The sequence below is a fragment of the Sebastes umbrosus genome, chromosome 4, assembly GCF_015220745.1.
Source record: "Sebastes umbrosus isolate fSebUmb1 chromosome 4, fSebUmb1.pri, whole genome shotgun sequence".
NCBI classification, from domain to species: Eukaryota; Metazoa; Chordata; class Actinopteri; order Perciformes; family Sebastidae; genus Sebastes; species Sebastes umbrosus.
The window spans coordinates 31,875,749-31,898,823 of NC_051272.1; the positions used below are offsets into that span (position 1 = coordinate 31,875,749).

General features: G+C 42.3%; 2 protein-coding genes and 1 long non-coding RNA gene across 6 annotated transcripts; 1 reads left to right on the forward strand and 2 right to left on the reverse strand.

Moving 5' to 3' along the window:
• Positions 1–29: 29 nt before the first annotated feature.
• Positions 30–10,717, reverse strand: trabd (TraB domain containing). 3 transcript variants are annotated; one of them, XM_037766241.1, is made up of 10 exons: positions 10,609–10,717; positions 9,861–9,901; positions 8,159–8,225; positions 7,325–7,491; positions 6,833–6,973; positions 6,336–6,446; positions 6,079–6,218; positions 4,252–4,424; positions 3,155–3,251; positions 30–2,309 (listed from the first exon to the last, which is right to left on the reverse strand). In XM_037766241.1, exons 2-10 carry the CDS (start codon positions 9,882–9,884, stop codon positions 2,108–2,110), a joined length of 1,122 nt encoding a protein of 373 aa, XP_037622169.1. In that variant the 5' UTR covers positions 9,885–9,901; positions 10,609–10,717; the 3' UTR covers positions 30–2,107. The 3 variants fall into 3 exon arrangements, with proteins under 3 accessions (XP_037622169.1, XP_037622168.1, XP_037622167.1); XM_037766240.1 differs by having other exon boundaries at positions 9,861–10,009; positions 10,609–10,670; XM_037766239.1 differs by lacking the exon at positions 10,609–10,717 and having other exon boundaries at positions 9,861–10,557.
• On the forward strand, positions 10,591–11,115 carry LOC119486260. Its single transcript, XR_005206499.1, has 2 exons — positions 10,591–10,696; positions 10,832–11,115. It is a non-coding gene; the product is annotated as an uncharacterized LOC119486260 (long non-coding RNA).
• panx2 (pannexin 2) lies at positions 10,737–20,829 on the reverse strand. 2 transcript variants are annotated; one of them, XM_037766236.1, is made up of 7 exons: positions 20,713–20,829; positions 18,095–18,771; positions 15,730–16,844; positions 15,363–15,498; positions 14,336–14,521; positions 14,168–14,244; positions 12,786–12,986 (listed from the first exon to the last, which is right to left on the reverse strand). In XM_037766236.1, the coding sequence occupies exons 2-7, from the start codon at positions 18,321–18,323 to the stop codon at positions 12,936–12,938; spliced, it is 1,794 nt and encodes a 597-aa protein (XP_037622164.1). In that variant the 5' UTR covers positions 18,324–18,771; positions 20,713–20,829; the 3' UTR covers positions 12,786–12,935. The 2 variants fall into 2 exon arrangements, with proteins under 2 accessions (XP_037622163.1, XP_037622164.1); XM_037766235.1 differs by lacking the exon at positions 14,168–14,244 and having other exon boundaries at positions 10,737–12,986.
• Between the last annotated feature and the right edge of the window lie 2,246 nt (positions 20,830–23,075).

Consider the following 23,075-nt stretch of genomic DNA (forward strand, 5'->3'; position numbering starts at 1 on the left):
AAAAGCAACATTTCTGAGGCAAATATGAGTTTATCTTTCCTTAAAATCTTTTAATAATTCATTACAGAAGTTAGGATTTCATGTTTGGTTTGTTAACAATGACAATACCACACGAGGGCACCACAGGGGAAACAGATCTTACAGGCATTCATACAGATTTCTCTTGGCAAATTCTCAAACATACAATAGATTAAACCTTTTGGAAATGATGTGGGAGGGAGACAGACATGTTTACGGTTGACTGTACTATACTACTGAGGTACTGAGAAGCATTACTACATCTGTTCCCAATATCGTCATCTCTTACTTAAGCAAGATAACAGTTTCATCGATTGGAAGACAGGTTATCTGAGTTAGTTTAATGTGTGTATGACTTATTTATGTTTGTGGCACTGCTTCATTTACTCAAGTACCAGATTAGTCCATTGGACCAGACAGCAAATGAACTCCTTTCATATCTCTTATAAATACATCTAAATGATCCCAGTACTGTACATATAATCACTTAAAATTAAGATTGGTAATACTTGGAACTTGATGTTAGACTAGATGTTCAGACTGTTGGATTTATTGGGACATCTCCCCCATAACAAAGCTCCAGGGATGTCATCTAACCATTGTTTTTACATGTGCAATAAAAAGCTGTGTACTATGGATACAGGTCAGTGTTGGTAATATAAAGCCTCAGCAGAGGAGGCAATCTGAGGCTCAAAGGCAGCAGTGATAGCAATGTAAGGCTTTACCTCCCAACTCTGACCAATCTAAACCATCAGTTTCCTTCATAGCAGTCAAAACAAGTCCATAATACATTTCCATCGATGGGAATGCCACTGAGAAATCATTACAGTCAAGTTCAATACTTAATTCGAGGGAAACAAACCAATTTCAGTTCATTCTGCAATCAGACTGGCAAGTGATAATGCATATATCATAAAAGTACAAACAGCTGGTGTGCTGAATGTTCTCTAGATGTGGATGTTTTTCTATACAAGAATGCATATTTTTGTGTCAAGTATGAACCCTTAACTCACAGATGGAGCCATTTAAAGCCAATATGTTAGTGCGCCTCATATTGGAGGTACAATCAAATATACAAATTACAAGATAAATGCATCCTGAGGCACATTTAAGCCTGTCCTGCGTCAGGTCTCTGGTGAATGTATGAGTGACCATAAAATGAAGGGGCTACGGTAACAAGACAACACAAACCAGATGATCTATATTTAGGGCAACCGTGTTTATAAAATAGGCCTATCATGTAATTATATAAAGACAGAATACTACAAAATTGCATTGACCATTTGGTTGTAGTATGTGTAAGATGCATATAACACATTTTTGCCATTCCAGTTACTTCACCATTAGCCCTTACTGCTGCAATATGAGGCACTTGTCTGTTGATGTGGGCAGGATCGTGCACATGGGAAATCATTTTGTCTTATTTGAGTTTTGAAGATTATGCATTTCAAATAGTAGTTTTCAAGAATTAAGAAAATGATGGTCAGCCTTCCAATTCAGACATTTACCTCACACCACGGGGGTCACTTCGTAGATTATATTTTTGTGTATCGTGACTATTGTACTTTCTTTTCCCTTCCATAGGTTGCATGTACAGTACAAGACTATAAAGTGCTGGGCTTGAAATGGGCCAATAACCAACAATGCTGGCAGGCACCGGAGAGGAGGAGGGAATAAGGAGACAGCGTTAGAAAAGTGTGCCTCTCTGAAAATGTCTCAGTCGTACCAGGGCACGTGACTGAAGATGACTCCAAGGATACTGGTCAAATAAAAATACTGTCATTTAACGGAATGGTGGGGGAAATGTAAATCTATTCAAAAAGGAATTATTGGCATTTGTAAACCTTACAAAATGCAAAAATTTGCACAGAATATGAAAGAAAACGATGAGTACTGTCATGGTTTCTTTGGCAGTACGGCCCTGCTGCATCTACAGGGACATCGATACAAGGTGGGAGGCTCTTCACCCCCTGAGATCCTTGTTAGTTCATAGTGAGGGCTGGTGAAACCGTTCCTCCAGTCTCACCTCCTGGTTTTAAGGCCATTGGTGAAAAAAAATGCAGTTTTATTAGGTCAAAGGTCATGTTGGTCACTGTTGGCTCAGAGCAGGGGGTGGGCTCAGAGCAGGGGGTGGCTGCAGGGTCTCCAGTAAAGTTTGGACTGTAGGTAAAGACAGCAAGGCTCTACCTAATGTCCCTCCAGCACGGTAGCAGGCGTATCCCAGCACTCCCATCATGACGCCCTTTATGACCGTGCGCACGACCCAGCCGAAACGTGAGGGAGGTGCAACACTGAGGAAGAGACAGACGGACAAATTGAGCAGCTGTGGAATTGTCAAGACACAGGACACTGTTCAGACCTGGTATTAACATGCCTCCTGAGTGATCAGATCACAAGTGGACAGCTCTAAGTACAGATGTGAACGCACTCATGTGAATAGACAGGCAGACACAAGAGCTTGTCTGCCTTGCGGCATTGAAACAGCCTTTGTGTTCTACTGTATTCTGGTGGTACAACTGTATTTTATTAAAATAAATATATATCTTATCTATAGGCTACATGATCTGTCAGACTAGGCCTGGGAAGTGCATTATTATCATACTGTCTGTGATGTGTCGGTGTTCTTGTTCCGGTGCTTTGCACGGAGCTGACACCCGCCCGCCCGCCCGCCCGCCCGCCCGCCCGCCCGCTCACTCGCCCGCTCACTCGCCCTCGTCCCCGGCTCTCTGAAGCTCTGTACCCCGCTGTTGCCTGGCAAAGGCAGCGGTGCCGGCGGCATGGAGGTCCCCGGGGTCCGCTGGTACAATAACCATATATTTTTTAAATGTACCCAAATTGACAAATATTTAGGATATTACTACTGACATTCCTGTAATATTACGTCACAACGTCTGCTGTATTAGCCATGTATTTACTACGTGTTTATTTGCTTATAGAGCGGGGAGGTGAGATCCGATCACAAGTGGTAAATCAAGATGTATGTGGAGACGGATTCTAATGCCAGGTGTGAACAGACGTACTTAAAGCTGTCCACTTGTGTTCGGATCACTCAGGACCCATGTTGATGCCAGGTCTGAACAGGGCCACAGTTACAGTATGTTTCTATTACTGACTATCTGTAATGTAACAAACTTACCTCATGATTTCACTTATGTTGAGCTGCTTCTCCCAGTTTCTTTCTATGCCGGGGACATGACCCATCCCTACAACTCCCACCACCACAGCAGGCACTTCTATAAAAAAAGAAGAGTATCAAATGTTTGGTTACATAAAAAAATCAATACTTCTACAACCACATATTCTTTATATTTTTATCACTATGTAGGAAACCACAGGTTATCTCTCGATTGAGAAATTAAATCATCCAATACACTGAGAATAGATTTCAGTATAAATGAGAGACAAACAAGCCCTGGATGTCTAGATTCTTCCCTTCCTGACAATGCATGAATTATCCAGAGCAAATGCACTGCTGAACACAAACAATAAGATTCACACAGCACGATTCCATTTGCCTTTAAGCTCAGTGAAAAATGTCCGACTGTTTCTGTGAAATATAGTTAAAATGTCACCCTTTGTATACACAATATGACTCAGCATTTTCATTATCAGTCTCTGTAGCATTCAAACCACACTGTCATTGCTGGTCAGTTGATTACGCAACAATTTAGTAACACATTTGATGAGAAATAAACACAGCAGGTTGATATATGTTAGGGGATAAAGAGTACAGATGCAATTCTGATAAATATAAAAAGTACAATAAAATTCAAACAATTTAAATGTTCATTCAGTTCTAAAGAGCAATGCATATGTAAAACAACAAAATAAATAGACGAAGCAGTATTTTATGAAATGTTTGTGAATAATATTTTTTTTTTCATGTAGTTATTTGCTTTTATTGGATTGTTGTCTACTGATGGGTTCGTTTTTCTGCTTAATTTGTGTGCTTCTGTTGTCTTATTTTTTTTTTTTAATTATGTTAGCTCAATTTTCTTTTCTTTTCTTTTTTCTTCTTTTACTCCTTACCTTGAGGGGAGGTCCGTTGTATAAGCCCGTGGCTTCTTGACCTCTCCTGTCACATTTCTTATTTTTATCTGGAATTTATGAAGTTTTATGTGTGTGCAAATAAATAAACATAAAAACATATGCATGTATCAACCAATACTTCTAACGTGCATACATGTCAGGAGGGAAAGAACAGAATTAGGAGCTAAAAAATCGAATACGCACTCTGGGCATTATGGGGGGACTCCACGCAGCGTGTAGCCTGGCGGAGCGTGTGCGTGAGGTAAATGTCTCTTTCAGCCACGATGGTCTGGTGGAGAGCAGGAAACTCGCCGATCATCTCTGACATGGTCTGCTCCAGCAGATCCTTCTGTTTGCACTTCTCTACGTCCTCTTTACTAAATACACAGGAGGAAGGGGATGACATTTTTGGTTTTCTGTTCACACAATATTTCTGGTTACGATAGTGTAAAGTAAAGAAAGAGGAACAAATAGTAAGAATGCATTGGGCCAGATAAGGTCTGCATGATTTTTTATTTTTTTATAATCGTGTCACAGTTTACATCTGTGTATTTACGCTTTAAAAGGTGTTATTGGTAACATTTTTATGTAGAAAAATATATTTTTTAAATGACACATCCACAGAGCTTTTAAAAAGGTGCCACATAAAAGTATGGCTTTTCCTAAAAACAATATTCTGATTGTGAATTAATCATAAAAAAATGTTGACGGGTCCAAAATGAATGTTTCGTTTATCTCTGTAGAAGATATCTGACGTTCAATTCCCACTTCCAGGGGGAATGCAATGGAACGGGAGCGGGAGTATGCGACATCTAGTGGCTGAAGGTTATCAATTGCTCCTTTAAACGGCTATTATTAAACAGTATTTATATTAATTTATATTTATATATTTATTTAAGATGTATACAATGCTTATTTGCTTTGCCCTTTAATGCAAAATGAACAAATTAGGGCAAAAGATTGCATTTGGAAGAGCCCTTGACAGCATTGTCAATTGGTTGCATTTTCAGTCAAGAAACAGAACATTTTAGAGGATGAATCGAGGCACAGCTATAAGTGAGCGGTGAGAAAATGGGGTTTCAAAACAATTTCAAGCATATAGTCTGTTTAGGTCTTTAGGCTCAATCTAAGAGATGTCAGAAGATGGACACGCAATCACTTTATGCAGAAAGCTTCCAGTCAGATCTCACAGACACCGGCAGTTTAAAAAATTGGCAGCGTTGCATGTGCTCTGTAAAATGTGTGGGTGCACATTCCATAATTCCGCACAGATAGACAAATAGCTCAAATGTTTGCTACTGCTACCATAATTCTCCCAAATTTCACAATTCTTTATTTAGCATTTGCATTTAAACTTCCTTTTTTAAAACCTTTACTCGGGCATGCCGATCATGTATCGTTTCCGTGTTGGGGCTGCACAATTAATCGAACATTAATTGCGAAGGAAGATTTTGGCTTCCTACAATTAAATGAACATGATCAACTGTGATATAGATGTTTAAAATGCATGCTAAACTCATAGAAAACTCTGCTGCGCTTCCTCAACTACCAGCTGGCCAGTTTATTTATTATACATTTATTATTTTAAGTCATACTTTGATGCAAAGATGTATACATTAGTAGGAATGAAGCACAACATGGAAGTAAAAGCAGTGCTCTGTTTAGTGAAATGTGAAAGTCTAATACAAATATTTTCCCCTAAAATCAATGAATAATCGTGATTAGGGCAGCGACTAATGATTATTTTTATTGTCAATCAGAGAATTTTTACGTTTTTTTTCTTCTTAGAAAATTACTCAAACCGATTAATTGATTATCAAAATAGTTAGCGATTAATTTAATAGTTGACTATCGATTAATCGTTGCAGCTCTAATCGTGATCTCAATGTTGAACAAAATAATCGTATCTATCATTGTGATCATTATTGCACAGCCCTAATCTGTATTCTTTCCTAAACAGCAGTGTCTAATAATAGATATTGAGAAAGACACTGTGTGGTATGACAAAAAGTGACTGTGGTGAGCTTATACCTGATCGGGTCTGACAGAAAGCAAAGACCCCACGCCAGACGGGCCTTCTGCCACAGACTGAGCGCTGCAATGGCCCTCTTGAACGTCACAGGGATGGGCCTGTCCCCAAGGTGAAATTTACAGAACGGCACTAGTCCAGCCTAAGTGGAAAGAAAAACAAGTAAAAAAAAAAAACCCAGGATGAAATACAAACACACAAAACTGAAACCATCGTCCCCCCCTTTTTTTTTTTTTTAACTCTTTTGTGTATGTTTCACCTCTTTGAAGGCCTCCCTAAACTCTCCTCCAGGAGCCATGCCCAGCTGCTCTGTGATGTGTGCTGAAACTTTGAGCAGGAGAATCTGCATGAGGCCAGACATCAACCCGTTCTGACAAACACAGAGGACAGAAATAAGCATTCACAAAAACACAGCTATGCCTTCGGAGGTCATTCTTAAATACACTGGCAGTAGTACAGATTCTGTAGTTTTATGCACTTAGATAAACGTAGTTCTGGAAAACTAAGAAGACAAAACAAGTGCAGAACAGACTAAAAGCTCTCAAACTTAATCCTGCTTGTGCATCAGAGATATTTATTTCCCCATTAACAATGAGTGCATGCTGCAATCCCCTTCACTGTTTCTCCCCATCATAGGATGAGAGCAGTTTCAGATATCAAAGCAACGCCATTATTGACTTATTCACAATATACAGTCCTTTCTATCTCAGTCTTTCACTACCGCCATTGCTAATTCCCATCATCTGAAAGCCTGACCTGTTTAATGGCCTGCTGAACCTTATCCAGGTTGATGTCTTTGGCTTCCCTCAGCAGTGTATTCTCGTCCATCTTCAGCATAGACACCCTGTACTGGCACAGCTCCACCACCACCACGTCTGGCTGCACAGCGCGGATCGTCTGTGTGAGGCAGAGAAAGAGCAGTGGAGATGTAAGATAAGACACAGACACAGAATGAGAGAGCATAAGAGGGTAAGAAAGAGATGAATGGCATATGAGCAGTGAGGGAGAAGCTAAAGGCAAAAAAAGACAAGATTATGCCTGGCAAAAGAGGAATGCCAACCTAGTAATTACTATACAGTATATACAGGCGGGCCAACTAATCTTCAAGGTGCTACTCTACCGCACCTCTCCACATTCACAGAGTTACTCCATTATTTCACTGACAATTCACAGCATATCACATTTTGAAAAGGTTGCAAGTGGCATAGTGCACTGTCCAAATCCTGTCGTGAATTCTCATTGGCTCACCGTGGACACGTCCTTTTTGCTGCTGTCACTGAAGTGGGCTGTGCCCACCAGGTAGAGGAGGCTGCCATCAGGGGCAGTAAGACGCGTCACTGTCTCTGGGAGCTCAGGGGACGACTGGCGGCGCTGGGTACGCCACTTCCAAAGCATATCCATTGCTTCACCGTCCGCTAGACAGGAACAACACAGACAGTTATTTAAGGGACACAAAAATACAAGAGGACAACTATAGTGTTTGATGTCTTACTATAACTACTATGATATATTAAAAGGAAGGATGTATTTTTATTTTCAAGCAATTTTGTATCCTTTTATATTTTTTTTAGTTACAATCTCAAAGATCTCCGTTTCGTTCTCTTATATTCTAGAACAGGAGCAAAACGTAACTCAATTTCCCCCCGGGATCAAAAAATATTTCTGATACTCATATTTATATCCTTGCCGGAGAAAGGGAAGTTCGACAGATATTTTTCATAGTCTATGGATCTGGAAAAAATTTGTCTTTTAGTGCACATGCATTTGCATCTGGAGAAACTGCATGTGTGGTTATGTGAAGATAATCCAGGAAGTAGCAAGACCCTTTCTTGTCCAGAGCATAAAGCATACACTCTTTGTAAGACTTTTATTATTGTGTCAATGCAGATGTACTATTTAAATTAGAAATGACAATGGAAAAGCCAGCTGCAATGAACTGTCAGGTTGATAAACTATCCAGTCTCAGACAAAATTGAAAAAAAAAATTGATTACGACATTTTGCATAACAGAGACAAGCAATCAATATAAAGTAAAAAGAGGTATTACACCATCTCTCAGCATACACACTATTTAAAACTTACAGAGGTCTGGAGGTAGACAAGGCAGTTCCTCTTCCGAAGGGTCCTCCGATGCACCGACTGACTCATCCTGTTGGACACCAAACAGACATCTTTTAGACATAGGGCATGTTTACATCAGTGCAAGATTAAGAGATTATTCCTGTCCAAGTCTAGCCACTTTAAGAAAGACTGGCTGATTGCACATTATTATGTAACTGCTCAGGGCTAGTTAAAGTGGCAGTAGGCAGAACGTTTTTGGCATCATTGGGCAAAAATTCTATAATAACCTTTCAGCATATTGTAATTCAAGTGTTCTGAGAGAAAACTAGACTTCTGCACCTCCTCATGCCTCGGTTCACAGGCTTTAAAAAAATCAAGCCTGTGATGGGACACTTTGACCAATCACAGGTCATTTCAGAGAGAAAGCGTTCCTATTGGCTGTTCATTCAACGGAGGCAGCCATCAATCACTCGCCAACTCTGATCAAATGGTCAAACTAGGCAGCGCTGATCAAATATGAATCAATATTCTGTTACTGTAATGCCTATTTCTCGCCGCAAATGTTTTCAAAAACATCTTGTAGTGAACTGTTTAGCTGTAAAATGAGAACGTTTGCTCCAGCCGGTGCTTGGTATTTCTTAAACTGATCTCAACATGGCTGCCGGGTCACAAACTTTCTAATTTTCCAGTTTAACAGGAGACTGCAAGATGTTTCTGAAAACATTGGAGGCGAGAAATAGGCATTACAGTTACAGAATATTGATTCATATTTGATCAGCGCTGCCTAGTTTGACCGTTTGATCAGAGTTTGTGAGTGACTGACAGCTGCTCAGAGACAGCAGGCTCAAGCTCGGCGCTGATTGGTTGTTTTCCTCCGGTCTGGGAAATCTTGCAGATACCATTAGGAGCACCGGAGGAGACAGAGGCACATGATTGTTTTCAGATTGCCTGTCTCATGCGCTACTATCAGGATATAGTGACTGTTTTATAAAAACAACTTATTTTTTCTTTCCATATTGGCTCCATTTCTACCCACTGCTGCTTTAAAATCACAGGGTTTGAAAAAAAACTTACACAAATTAGCAGCAAAATAACATGATTTTACACAGACTACTACATGATACTAAAACACACATGCTGCCCAGTGCGTCCTCTTAACCCCAGGGTGAGCAGGACATCTGGCAAAACATCAGTCAACAACATCTCTCTCTCTCTCTCTCAATTCAATTCAATTCAATTCAATTCAATTCAATTCGCTTTACTGACATGACTGTCAGGTGAACAATATTGCCATAGCGTCAATTCAATAATAAATAAAAGTTAAAAAAATTACAAAATAAAAACAAAAACATATATATACATACAATTCATTAAGCAAATTACAATATATAGATATTTAAAAAGAACATGCATGTAAATGGAAGAAAACAATAAAGAAGTAATTAATGTTTGTTGTGTCAATAAAACAAACAAACAAATAAAAAACAATTAATAACAATATATTGCAATATCAAAGGATAAATGTAAAAAAAAAAAACATGAAGCAGAGGAGTAAATAAAAGGCAGAGTGTGAGTTACATCTGTTATGTGTTGTTGTGGTTGTCTCTTAGGCTGTGACATGCACTACATACATTTACATTTAATTTTTGTAAAGATTTTTCACTCACTCACTCTCTCACACACTCACTCACTCACAAACACAAAGATTGTAAGAGTTACAAACCTCTGAGTTGTTGTCCTGATCCATGTTTGAAGCAGTGAGAGCTGCGTGTGACAGAGAGCAGGATGAAGACATGCGTTACCGCTGAGCAGTGCGACGTTCACTGACACAGCCAGCTACAGGACAGCAGCGTTACTCACTGCTGACGATGCCTTCAGGGTTTAAACGCAGCGAACCAACTAAGGTTAACGTTTGCGATGCTTTAACGACAATGTCAAAAGCGGAGACTTTGTCACAGGTTCATTAACGTTAGAGTAACTGTATCATTACGACTAAAGGTTAGCAACACAAGAGGTTTTCACAGCTAAAGAAGAAGTGACTACTAACTAGCTAACGTTACTTCCAGGTACAGGGCAAGGCCTATAGAAGGAGGCTGATACACGCGTCATCAACGCGTCATATCTCCGGGGGTATTGCACATGCGCAGTAGAATCTGGCCTGCACTCGTCGAACTTGAACCAATCAAAACGCACGACCGCAGCTTGAGTTACACTGCGCATGCGTTATACCCCCATAGATATGACGCGTGTCCCAGCCTCCTTCCATAGGCCTTGCTACAGGCTGTCAGCGGTGTGGCTAGCAACCGGATGATGATAACAAGCTAACTCAAGCTAATGTAGGCTAGCTAACAATACCGTCAAATCATACACGTTGAAACAGAGCTCTCTCCCAACAAACGCTGCCACTACCAAGTACAAGATATTAGGTAACATACACGATAGTTGTCTTAAAACAAATATGAACAGCTTACCGAGCAGGCCAGCCCGTATGTCAGCGAGCTCCTCGTTAGTACACAAGCAACGCTACAACGCTGAATCTGACAGCCGCAGTGCATTCTGGTAGATGTAGTCATTGACTTGTTGGGACGCAGCACATTGTTTTTTTTTATAGTGAAAATGCTTTTTAATTACTTTCCCATTATAACATTTCACACAGTACAATCAAATTCTTTTCTCCATGTTTCTTTCCACTAGACTGTCACACATTTACCTCCTCGACTGTCTCAATGTTTTAAATCTACACGGAAAATCATTTAGAAGAAGAAGCAGAGCTGTGTTTCCAACATATTATAACATGCTCTCACACACACTCGTGCTACAAGTCTTTTAAAGTGCTTTTGGATGCATTTTAGTGTGCTTGAGCAGTCTAACAAGGGGATTTTGAGCCAACCTGTGTCATGATAATGAGATGGATCATTTTATTTCCACCAAAAGATAACTGGAAACTGAAGTGCTATCTCTCATCACGAGTTACTGAATGCCCCAGAAATAAAGTATAGTATGCATAGGCCTACCTATATTGTAGGTAAGCCCCTGACGACTAATGTCTTCTACAGTAGATGTCATATTTGTGTGTGAGTCAATGTAGGCAGTTTGAAGTTCCTGTAATCATGTATGCAGCTGCAAGAAATGTGAGGTTGTGGTATAGGCACCCATCCCCTTGTCCACTCACTCGATCCCTGTGAAATGTGCTAACATACCTTTAAAGGCCTATGCTTGGTTTCTACTACAAATAACAGACCAGCTATTCTAACTAATTCCTTCATAGCAGATGTTGGCACAATGTGAGACAGGGCAGAAATTGAGATCGTGTCGGAGACAGCAGATGGCAATCAAAACCTTAGTCATCATGTACTAATAAACCTTCCAGTGAGGAACGATTTTAACATCTAATCATCACTTCATTCACTTCACGTCACAGCACTCCCACGAGAAGCCAGCAGAACACTAAAGTCACACACTTCACCAGTGAGTCCAGCTCCATTCATCATACCGGAGCTGCTTTTAAAGTCTTCAGGAGAAAACTCCAGAATCGCTGCATTTCTGTCATAGATATCTGGTACCTATTAGACAATATTGTAGTTGCACGTCACCTCACAACGCCACCCTTTCATTATAGTCTGTTCTTTTGCTGTTCCTTTATATAATCTGCCAATTTACCCATTATTAATGACGTGCAAATATAGTCGAGTCAAGATCTGATACACGTGGCTAATCGATGGTGAAATGGCAATGATAAAGCCATGAAACGTGTGTTATATTTGTTTGTAACACCCCACAAACACTGAGTCCTATACAGTGTCTATACATGGCATTAGCATTGTGTGAATTATGATGCCATAAGCGCATACATTATTGCCACAAATATATTGTGATCTTTTGCATATTAAGTTGTGCAGATCTCAACTGTATTGCGTGAGCTACCTTTCTACTTGGCTATCTATTGGGATAAAGGGACTAAGCGTTATCATATGTGTTTGAAATACATTTTGTTTTTAAGCTATAATGCAGTCTTCTTTGCAGATATGCATCTCTAAGGTGTGTGTGTATTTTTTTTTTTTTAGAAAGCTCACTTATCTCTCATTGCCACTCATCTAAGCCTTTTTTAATATAGCTGTTTGACCCTGCACTGTAGCACCCTGTTGGATTATATCACTGCTGGTTTCATTGGAGGGTGTATAGCTGTACACAGTCATCCTGAGACATGGATGTGACATCATTTCCTACAGCAATACTCTGGTCAACAAACACAAACATTTGTCTTATCCTCTCAGAGTAAGTTTCCCATCTAAAAGTTGAGTCATTTTGCTTTTTACGACTGCTAGAGTGCCACGTCAATTCCTCGCTGTCCAATCCACCCAATCACAGACGTGTGTGAGTTCATTTAAACAGTAGAGGTGGTTGTTGATAGGAGGTGACTGACATGGTGGTCATGTGCGCAGAGTGTTGTGTCGGGATGAGGAATCTCGGTCAGCGTCCCTCTTCTTCTTCTTCCTCCTCCTTCAACATTCTCCGGCGGCGATGAGCTCCCCGGGTCTCTCTGCCAGTCTGTCCCGACGGTGCTCTTCATCCTCTTCTTCCTCAAAGAGAGTGTGATGTATACTCATCAGCTGGTGTGTAGGGGCTCTGGTCAGGTGTGGTGGCTGACACTCAGGGTTTTCCGTCTGGGTGAGAGGCTCCCTTGGAGGAGGAGTAGGAGGAAGAGGAGGAGGAAGAGGAGAGGACTTGGGACTGAGGGCGTCCTCACTGGAGGGAGGGTTCGGGCTCACGCCATTTACATAAGTAGTGGTGGGTAGGGTCATCGTAGAAAAGGCAGTGTTGGTCGATAATGGAGAGCAAACCTTCGTTTCTGAAGAGACAAGAAGGAAATACCGTTCAAGGTAGAGGGAGAGAGGAGAAAGTCTCAAATGAAAATGTAAAAGTATAGGCAGCGTGTCCCCTTCTAAAAAAAACATCTCCTATACTCTTACAAAGGTCAGCATATTTTGCATGTTAAGACTGATTGGCCATCATGGAAGGCAGCATGATTAGACTGTTATTAGACCAGAGATGTGTTCAATAGGGGCCTATTACACCCAATAGTAGGTTTTATCATCTATTCCAGTGAGCTACCTTCAGGTCTGATAAGTGAGGCCAATGCAGGGCCTTAAACTTGCATTCTTTCTAATAGCCAGCAGGGGGCGACTCGTCTGGTTGCAAAAAGAAGTCTGATTGTATAGAAGTCTATGAGAAAATGAGCCTACTTCTCACTTGATTTATCTTACAACTTTAACCTTTTCACAGTGTGTTTTCAGTTCATGAAAGTTAATTATAACCTTTTTGGTTGCCTGAAAATGTCTTATTCAGCGTTCGGTTGTGCTTAGCTCCTCCCTCTCGCACAAGATGGCGACTGCCAAAATGCCAAACTTGAGGCTTCAAAACAGCAGTCCACAAACCAATGGTTAACGTCACCGTGACTATGTCCACTTCTTATATACAGTCTATGGTTGATCACCGAAAGAGGTTATGAAAGAATACAACAGCGACCCCTAGTGACCGTAGTAATTAGGCTATGACCGGAGCAGAAGCCAAAGCCTGGCACCGTAGTATAGAAAGTGTGAAACTCCACACAGAACACAGGGCTTTCACCTGGGAGGCCGGAGTTTGTATCCTGTGTGAAACCAACAATGTGTAGTTGTCTTTGTGTTCACAAGCGTTAAGTTTTACTTTCACTTTTGAAACGTAGTTATTTTAAGCCAAAACACAATGTTTTTCCCTATACCCAACTGCTTTTGTTGCTTAAACCTAAAGAAGCCTTTTTGTTTGTGTTCAAAACGTAACGTTTCATTCAGTTTTACGTGTTAGAACATGTTGCTTTTAAGTTTTTCCTTCACTTTCATAATTTAGTAGGCGTAGTAGGCCCCTAATGACCCACATCTGTGGGTGCTTATAGTGACTGATAACATACTGATAACAGGTAAATCGGGTGCACAGCATTCATCAAGCAAGTGAAATTTACCAGATATAATGACATGTCGTAAATAATCATACCCATTGTCTGGACCAGGCTGTAGTTGCAGGCGTATGCAAGGTACAGCTAGATGAGATGGGATGCTGCATACTAATTCCTTGAATATTTGACACAAATGGTTCAAGTGAAATGTGTTGAATTCAACCCTGAACCAGAAAGAGCAAGAGCGAAGGAGAGATCAGGCTTACCTGTAATGCCACCAGACACATGAACAACAGTGTGCGTGCCTTCAAGGTACACTGTATCCATGTTGTGCGCTGAGGGTAGAGGCACGATGGTCGTGGCCTCAACCTTGGGCTTACGAATGGTCAGCATGTACGGGTGGACGTCCAGAGAGAAGTTGCGACTGTGCTTTTTCTCGATCCCACTGTAATCTATGATTGGAAATGAAAAGTCTGACTTAAAAGGAGGTAGAACAGCAGGTTACAGCTGTTACAGTGAACCAAAAATATAAAGTTGTGAGCTGTAAACCCAAAACAATTAGCTGAAAGATGCTAAAAAGTTCAGTAGATGTAGTCAGTAGAGGGGAACTGCAGAGTTGTCTGTTATCAGGCCATTAAATAGACAGTATCGGTCGCTATAAGCACCATGGATGATGGTCAATAGGGGCCTACTACACCCAATAGTAGGTTTTATCAAATATTCACATGGTAGATCACCGAAAGAAGATATAAAAGAATACGACAACAACCTCTAGCGACCATATTAATTATGAAAGTAATAGAAACGGAACTGTGATTACGGCGGTGGAAAACACAGAGCTTTCACCTGGGAGGCCAGGGCTCGCATCTTGTGTGAAACCAACGATGTGTAGTTGTTTCTGTGCTCACAAGTGTTAAGTTTCACTTTCACTTTTGAAATGTAGTTATTTTCAGCCAAAACACAATGTTTTTCCCTATTTAACCAAGTGGTTTTTATTGCCTAAACCTAAAGAAACCAATTTGTATGTTCAAAACGTAACGTTCCATTCAGTTTTACAACATGTTAGAACGTGTTGTTTTTAAGTTTCATCTTCACTTCCCCTTTTGACTAACATCTATGGTGCTTATAGCGACTGATAACGGCTATTTAATGGTCTGATAACAAGTTTGTCACTACGAGCAATCCCTTTCACATAACACATAGTTATTTGACCCATCGCTAATGTAAGAGTATTGATTAGCACAGCTTTAAACAAACATTTTTCACAGACTTACTGCTCATAGTGCTGCATACCTTTTATTGCAGGATATTGTGTGCTCTTTGTATCCAACAGTGGTGCGATGAAGTTGTCTGTCGCTGTTTTTCGTCTGACTGGTTTGGGTTTTTCAGACTTGGTGTTATTTTCCAGACGTGTCATGGTGAGGGGCTCCTTTACAAAGCACAGAAAAAAACAGAAAAACAAGTCATTATATCACAGCTTATACCTCAAGTTCAGATGAACGGTTAACGCAGCATTGACGTGTTCAGGAAGTCCTAAATGAGGACTTTGCACTTCCTGTGAGGACAGTAGGTTTAGAATGTTTTCCCTCTGCTGTTATTGATGCTGACTGAATGTTGAATAATTACAACTGGACACATTGAACTTGTTCCCAGGCCTTACCTTGAACGGCTGAGGAAGAGGATTTGAGCCCGGGATCCATTTCATCTTCTTGCGGGGCCGTTTGATGACCAGCGGCTCCCCGACCATCTCTCCCATTCCGAGATCAGAGGGGTCCATGTTGGGATCCATCGTCTGTATCCCAGAATCCCTCACAGTGGGTGTGGCGTCGTGGTTGGACTGTGCCAGCGCAGCCAACAGCTGCCTGACTACATTGTCGTACATGAGGTCGCTCTCATTGGTGATGAAGTCCAGCCGGTTGAGCGACTTGATGTGGTCCCTGTTCTCGTTGCAGAACATGGCCAGGATGTTGATGTCGCAGAACTGAGACTTCTGCCAGCGTCGCCGCGTTTTGATGCCGACTTTGTGCAGTTTGTCAAAAACAAAGTTGGACTTGCGAACCACAAACAGGTGCAGCAAGTTAATAAGGATGATGAAGTTCATGGTGCAGAGCAGAGAAATGTCTACCGCCGCCATGATGCGCTGCAGCTGCACAGCAGGCAGCTTACAGTTGACCCTGAGCTTCAGCTCGTGGTAGCTGCTGATGTCCGGGGGCTCACCCAGCGCACAGGTGAACTCATTCTGCCTTTGGCGGGCATAGTAGGCGCTCAGGTAGGAAATGGGGATGGAACTGAGGCAGACAATAGCCAGGTGGCGTCCCAGGTAAAGCTTAGCCAGAAAGTTACTTTGGCCTCGTCTCTCCAAATACTTCTCAAACAGGTTCTGCTCGGGGCTTTTCTCCTTCTCTGCGTTCTCTATGATCTCCCTTCTCTCCCGCTCAGTTATGCCAGGTCCTTTGGATTGGATCTGCTTCTCGATCTTCGGGGCTCGGCCCTCAGCGGCTCGATGATAGCAGTTATCGATCTCTTGAAGCAGGAAGTTGAGCTCCGAGGTGAGCCGCGTGGAGCCGAGGAACTCCCAGCCCAAAGCAGGAATGTACATGATCCCAGCGAAGGCCAGCAGAGCGTAGGGCAGGAACTTGTGTTCAAATAGCGAAGGCCAAAGGTGAGGTTCCATGCCGGGCGCAGCGTCCCGCAGCTCTGTCCAGCAGTAGCCTCTTGCATACAGTGCCTGGTCTCTGGTGAAGTTGTGTGGTGTGTAACAGTATATGGACTCCTCTGAGGAAAGTACAGACAGATAGAATCAATGTCACTTTAACAAGTTGGATGACTATATCTCATAAGTATATTAGCTGACAGAAGAATGCTGCACTGTTTTATTTTCAACTGCAGCTAGAACATTTTGCTCTTGGCAAGATCTGGCAATGTGAAAACATGTGAGGTCAGACAGGTTTATACAAATTCCCCAGTTTAACAATTTTATCTTAACTACTTATTTGAAAGTGAAAGAAGGTAAATATACCTGAAATATCTTTTGTAATCCCCCATTGTACTGTGAAACTGCATGTGCACACAACTACACCGAGTCCAAATGCAACCTTTCAGTAAGTCTAACTTTAACGCTGGCCTTCATTTCACTTCCAAATAGTGTTCAAGATAATGTGGGATTTGGGGTTTCGTCATATTTAATGCGTCACATTTTCCAGGAAATATCTTGCATCCGTGTGATCTGTTTCGTTTTTATCAGCGGCGTATCTCTGAGAATCTTCTAGAATCATTCATCTGTCCAGCCCACAGAGCTGCATGTCTTTGATAACACACACACTTTTTGAAGTGATGATCTGTGTGGCTCAGATAGAGGAAGTGACTCTCCTTCCTGACAAAGTTGTTCTCTATCAGTCAATATCTGGTTCAGGGCTGCAGCAAGTTTAATCTGTTGAACTAAGTGCAGTGGCATCTGATATTACAAATGGTGCTATCTAAATTAACTTGGTATTAAAAACTATTGGGAAAGAGTCAGTTTTAAAACTCAGCGTGTAATTATTTTAAGTTACTGGTAATAAGGACAACATTTGCAGTGACCTGACTTTGTTACAGTCACAGAGGGCAGGATGCTGAGTCATCTAAAACTTGCTTGGCAATGCCCTGAAATACGATGATAAAACACACCAGTGAGGGAATACTGAAGGTCTAAACACCCACATCTTTCTGCTGCTAAAGTTAAACGCTCAGTCCCAGATGGTTAATGCTGCTCTGCAGATAGACTGACTCAGCAGGGAACTAACATCTCTCCCATCACACCCAGCCTCCTAACCTTCCCCTTCCTCCTCCTATCTCCAGTCTCTCTCTCTGTCTGCTCCTCCGCTGCACTTGTCAATGCTCCTTTTCCCTCCTGGCCTCATCTCTTTCTTGCACTGCATGGCTAACTCAACATATACTGGGGGGTAACAGCTGCTGTTGTAACTTAGACACCCTCGCTTTGTCAGTTTACTGTGGCAATGAACCCCCTCTAGTGGCAGAAGTCTCACCTGCAAAGTTCCTAGTGAAGACGAGGGTGACCAGCAGGATGGGGATGATGACCGTCCCTATGGTGACGACGCGGTCAAAGGGCAGCTCCAGTTTGAGCTGCACCATGAGGCCGGCCAGCAATCCGCCCCTCTCGTCCTGCGAGGAGCCAGGCAGGATCAGCTCCTTCAGCTTCTCGCCGGCGAGTAGAGCCGTGGCCATGTCTAAGTTCTGATCGAGGATGTTCTGCATCCGGGAAACAAAAAAAGGCTGCACACTACAACCTCCTTCTGGATCAGAGGGGAGGCCACGCACTCCCTGTTAAATACTCCTCGACACAGTGGGATGCACTCGCACACACAGGCGCACACACACACAGAAATGTGTGGCCGGCGTCAGCCTCTGTCACCATATGTGGCAAAGCAGCAGGTCATACTGTGAGGTTCTTTGGGTTTTCTATAGTTTCCCTCAGTTCGTCTCTTTTAGAGGAACAGGCAGATGCACACTGCTCGCTTGGCCTCTTCGGTGCTCATCCCTGCGTTTTGCCCCATTCTCACAGTGCCTGGCCTCAGTCCGGACACTCTGTGTGGCAGGTTGAGGGATGAGCTGTGTTTAGGAGGCGTCCTTGTGATCCCCAGGGAGAGAGAGACTGCCGGCTGAAGAGTTGTTACGGTCAGAAGAAGCTCTGACCAATCCTTTCCTGAAAGAAAAGATAAACAAGTTAGAGCGGTACAGTATGTGCTTTTTTCATAAAAGTACAATGAGGTGCCATTTCTGGGAACATATGCATAATTCATAATTATCATTCAAACTATAGCCATAGTGTGAATTTGTATTGTCTCACACCTTCCTCAGGAAAGCTCTCTGTTCCCATCCATCGTCCTCTGTCGTGCAGTCATGTGGCAGAGGACGACTGATCTCCACTCTGTGACCAGTGGAGTGTGTGAACGTGGTCACATCTGAGGGGGGTATTTGCCTTTGATCGAGCAAGGACACTAAAGGGCAACTTTATTCTCTGGGGGTAGTGGGGTGTATGCTAAAAACAGAATTTATTCAGTGGTTTTGACAAATGTTCTACTTGTCTTGAGAAATTAACAACCGTAATTCTTTTTTTGGTACTGTCTCTGCTAATCTACTCTGGGCTCCTGGTGGTCATTATCTCTATGGAACAGCATGTTCACACTGGGAACCCACATACTTGTCAGTGGGAATGTCTGAATGTGTGTGCACGTGTGAGTGAATGAGAGTGCATGCATGCATATATACATGAGCAATGCATACATGTGCAGCAACTGTGCAGCGAGGGACTGGCGCCTGCAGCATGCTCATTTCCCTTGAAGGTTACGTGAACGTCCTCCGTGAGCAGTGTGAGAACATTACCCGCTTCCCATCAACAAACCTCACCCCTCTCGCTCTCCCTTCTTCCTCTTTTTTTTACTTTCCCTCCCCTCTGCCCTCCTCTCATTATGCAAAAAACACAGCTCCTCTATGAAATCCTTAAAAAGCCAAGCCCTCTAATCTGGGGCTGGAAAGTGGGCTTAATATCTCGGGGGAGTGGAACTTTGAGTACAGGAGGACAATTATAGAGTACTCTCACCTGCATGGTGAGAAAGATCACAAGGAGAGGATTTCTTTGAACTATTATCAGAGGAATTATTCAAGGCTGCATGTGTTAGTGGTGACATCATGCAGTAATGGTGTTCCAGAAAAAGACAACAAGATGTGCCTTAACGTTAAAGAGTACAGATTTGACACTGCTCTGTCCACATACTGCTTGGTAACAACCAAGGCAACTTTATCCTCAAACACTCAAGGAAATAAACTTTGCATAATTCAAATTTAAAGGGGCAGCATCTCATTTTTTGCTGTCTGTCTGTAAGCCTTTGGCACTGCTCCAGTCCAACAGATAATGCCCTTCAGTTGGGCCATGCCACCAGTGTTTAGAGAGGGAATCCCACATTGTTTGGCTACTACAGCGGCATCCTGCTTCAAAGAAACAGAGGCTCTGGGACAACAGCTGGAGGAGAACAGAGCCCCATTCAGTCCTTATGAATTAGATGATGGCTGAAGAACTTTTTTCAGTGCGCATGGATCTCACACTTGTTCTCAGACATTCAGAGAACAAATCTGACCAGATAACTACAGATTACAATCACAGACACAAGAACAACATAAAGTATCCTCACTGTTTCCTCATTGTTTCCTCACTTTTGACTCATCACTGAGTCCCTATGGGAACACTGCAGGGACATTTCATCAGAGGATCATGATGTCCTAGTGTTGAGCTATAGGATGCTGTCTCCTAACACAGTCTGGGAGTCCAGGACGCTGTGGAGAATCGCAACCAACACTTCTTCCACCAGAGACATTGCATTGCAGCGGATTGCAGCTGCCTGCAAATGACAAGCAGTTTCAGCACCAGAGCGGCGGATAGCTCCCGATGATCCTTCCAGAGACGAGCTGCTAAACATCAAGTGATGAGAGTGTGTGATGCTCTGTGTGGAGATCCTACTGTCTCAATACCTGCATCACCTGTCCACACACTGGAAAACTCTCTGTTTCTGGTGGCGCTAACAAACGAGCCATGTGCATGCAACTATAGGAGGGAAATGATGATAAATAAAAAAAATAATCCACTCACCATGTCTTGCTGCATCTCCCGGCACGGTAAGAGTTAATCTGCAGTGCGGGCGAGCAGCTACAGCATGTATCCGAGCACACACCGGTTTGTTCCGCTTTCCCCCCCCCCCCTCTCACCAACCAGCCTCCATCCAACCCGCTGCTCTCTCCCCTCCTCCCCTCCTCCCGTCCTCTCCCCTCCCTGCCCTGCCTCTTCCTCTTCCTCTTCCTCTCCCTCCTCAACAAGGGATGAGATAACACATTAAGATTCTCTGGTTCATCATCATTACAGCATCACCATGAAGAGCGATCGAGATCCACATTCACAAGGACAGGTGGTGTGTAAGAGGAGATGTTGGGGACAAAAAAATCAATACTCATTCTATAATCATTTTTCATTGAAATATTACAGATCTAAATATGAACATTAGTGGTATAGGCTACAGTGTTATCATCGGCGATATAAATACTATAAATAGTCTTTTGAAAGTAGGAATTGTCTATTTAGGAACTAAGAATAACTCCAGACCGGCTCCCACTGTTCAGATCTATTCAGTGTGTACAACCTAACTATAAAGCACTGGCTCTCTTATTGATAGGTTCATCCAGCCTGCCCGTCATCTATGAATGTGGGACTGGCAAAGACACTATAAAGACCAGGAATGGGAAACATGTTTGTCATTCAAACTCACTGGGTGTGGCGAGCATCTATCTGGATGTCCTGATGCAACTTTTAAATATCCTTCTATACAAACTTTAATTGCAATGGCTCCTTTTACTGTAAGATACAGTACGTCTATGTGAGGATAGTTAGGTCTTTTAGGGAAGCACATTGAATGAATGAATGGACGCATTCAAATATATTTATTAATAGTGCTCTTGCAGTGCTGAAGTGAACAGGAACAGTTTGACAGCAGCTGGGTCAGTTTGCCTGTACAGCCTCCAGCAGCCTCCAGCAGCCTACAGCAGCCTCCAGCAGCCTCCAGCAGCCTACAGCAGCCTCCAGCAGCCTCCAGCAGCCTCGTGCTCTCTGTTGGGATTCTTGTGGCGATGGGAGCGCGCGGTGGTAGCGCGCTCTCGACGCGCTCGTCAGCCGGACTGAGCCACAAGTCAGTTCTCCTCAAGCCGGTTCCCGCCGGTTGGGGGAAGCCGCACCTCACCACGTCTGCTTCCAAATATAGTCTCTCTCTCTCTCTCTCTCTCTCTCTCTCTGTGTGTCTCTGTGTCTCGTTGCAGAGATCTTGAGGATGTTCATGTCGAGAATAAAAAAAACCCAGCATGGCCTTTAAAGCAGCATTGAGTACAAATGGAGCAAATATGATTAACAAAAAGTTATTTTTATAAATCGGTCACTACATCCTGACAGTAGTGCATGAGACAGGTAATCTGAAAACAATCATGTTCCTCCAGTGTCCTCCATAGTGCTCCTATAATGGCATCTGCAAGATTTCACAGACCGGAGGAAAACAACCAGTCATCTCTGAGCAGCTGTCAATCACAGCTGCAGCACTGATCAAATATGAATCAATATTCTGTTACTGTAATGACTATTTCTCACCTCAAATGTTTTCAGAATCATCTTGTAGTGTACTGTTTAGCTGGAAAATGAGAAAGTTTGTGACCCGGCAGCCATGTTGAGAACAGTTGATGAAATACCAAGCACCGCCCACCAGCCGGAGCAAACTTTCTCATTTTACAGCTTTTGCGTTATTATCGTGTTAACGTTGACAGCCTGAACTGGACTTCATTATATTGAGAAGTGTTTATTTTTTTCCCCTTTCTTTTCATATATGAGGGTGGCAGAATATTAGAAACACAGCTGAATATAATTGCAATCCAGTTCAACACCATATACATATAATTAAATTAACACCTGGATGGACAGTGTCAACAAAAAGTCAACGTTATAGGCTTCTTAAAAGTAGAGGAAAAGTTGTATTGCACAGGTGTACCTAATAAAGTGGCCACTACGTGTATGTTTAAAATGTTGGCAAAATAAAAATGGCTAAAAATGTGTTTCTACATGCATATAAAGCCTATAGGCCTATATATGCGTATAATATTTCCAGTGAATGCCATGTTAGCTCAATGATCTAGGCGCTTTGAGGCATAATCTTATATGTAAAGGAGGGAAATTACTCTTTGTTAATGAGAATATATCATGAGGAGTGTCTAACACAGAGAGGGATGGGAGTCATTTAACAGAGGAAGGAAATGAAGTAAATTAGCATAGTAGCAAACAAGAGTACAACAATAATTAAAACACAGTTCTCATTTTCAAACAAGAAAGCATGTATTTGTTGCCTGTCATCTTGCCATTTATACTATATCAGATTGTAGCAGATCTATAGCAGATCGATCAAGTGAGCAACATTAAACAACAAA

Bases quoted from the DNA above. Each gene is read 5' to 3' on its own strand.
- trabd (XM_037766240.1), bottom strand. From the start codon at position 9,932: ATGTCTTCATCCTGCTCTCTGTCACACGCAGCTCTCACTGCTTCAAAC. The intron at 6,447-6,832 runs GTCAGGCTTTCA...TGTGTTTGTCAG, and splicing joins TTCAGCAGGCCATTAAACAG to AACGGGTTGATGTCTGGCCT. The intron at 4,425-6,078 runs GTATAAGCTCAC...CTGTGTATTTAG, and splicing joins TTTCTGTCAGACCCGATCAG to TAAAGAGGACGTAGAGAAGT.
- panx2 (XM_037766235.1), bottom strand. From the start codon at position 18,323: ATGCAGAACATCCTCGATCAGAACTTAGACATGGCCACGGCTCTACTC. The intron at 15,499-15,729 runs GTAAGGCCTGGG...TGCTTTGTAAAG, and splicing joins CTCTTCCTCAGCCGTTCAAG to GAGCCCCTCACCATGACACG. The intron at 14,522-15,362 runs GTATGCAGCACT...TTCCAATCATAG, and splicing joins ACAATATCCTGCAATAAAAG to ATTACAGTGGGATCGAGAAA.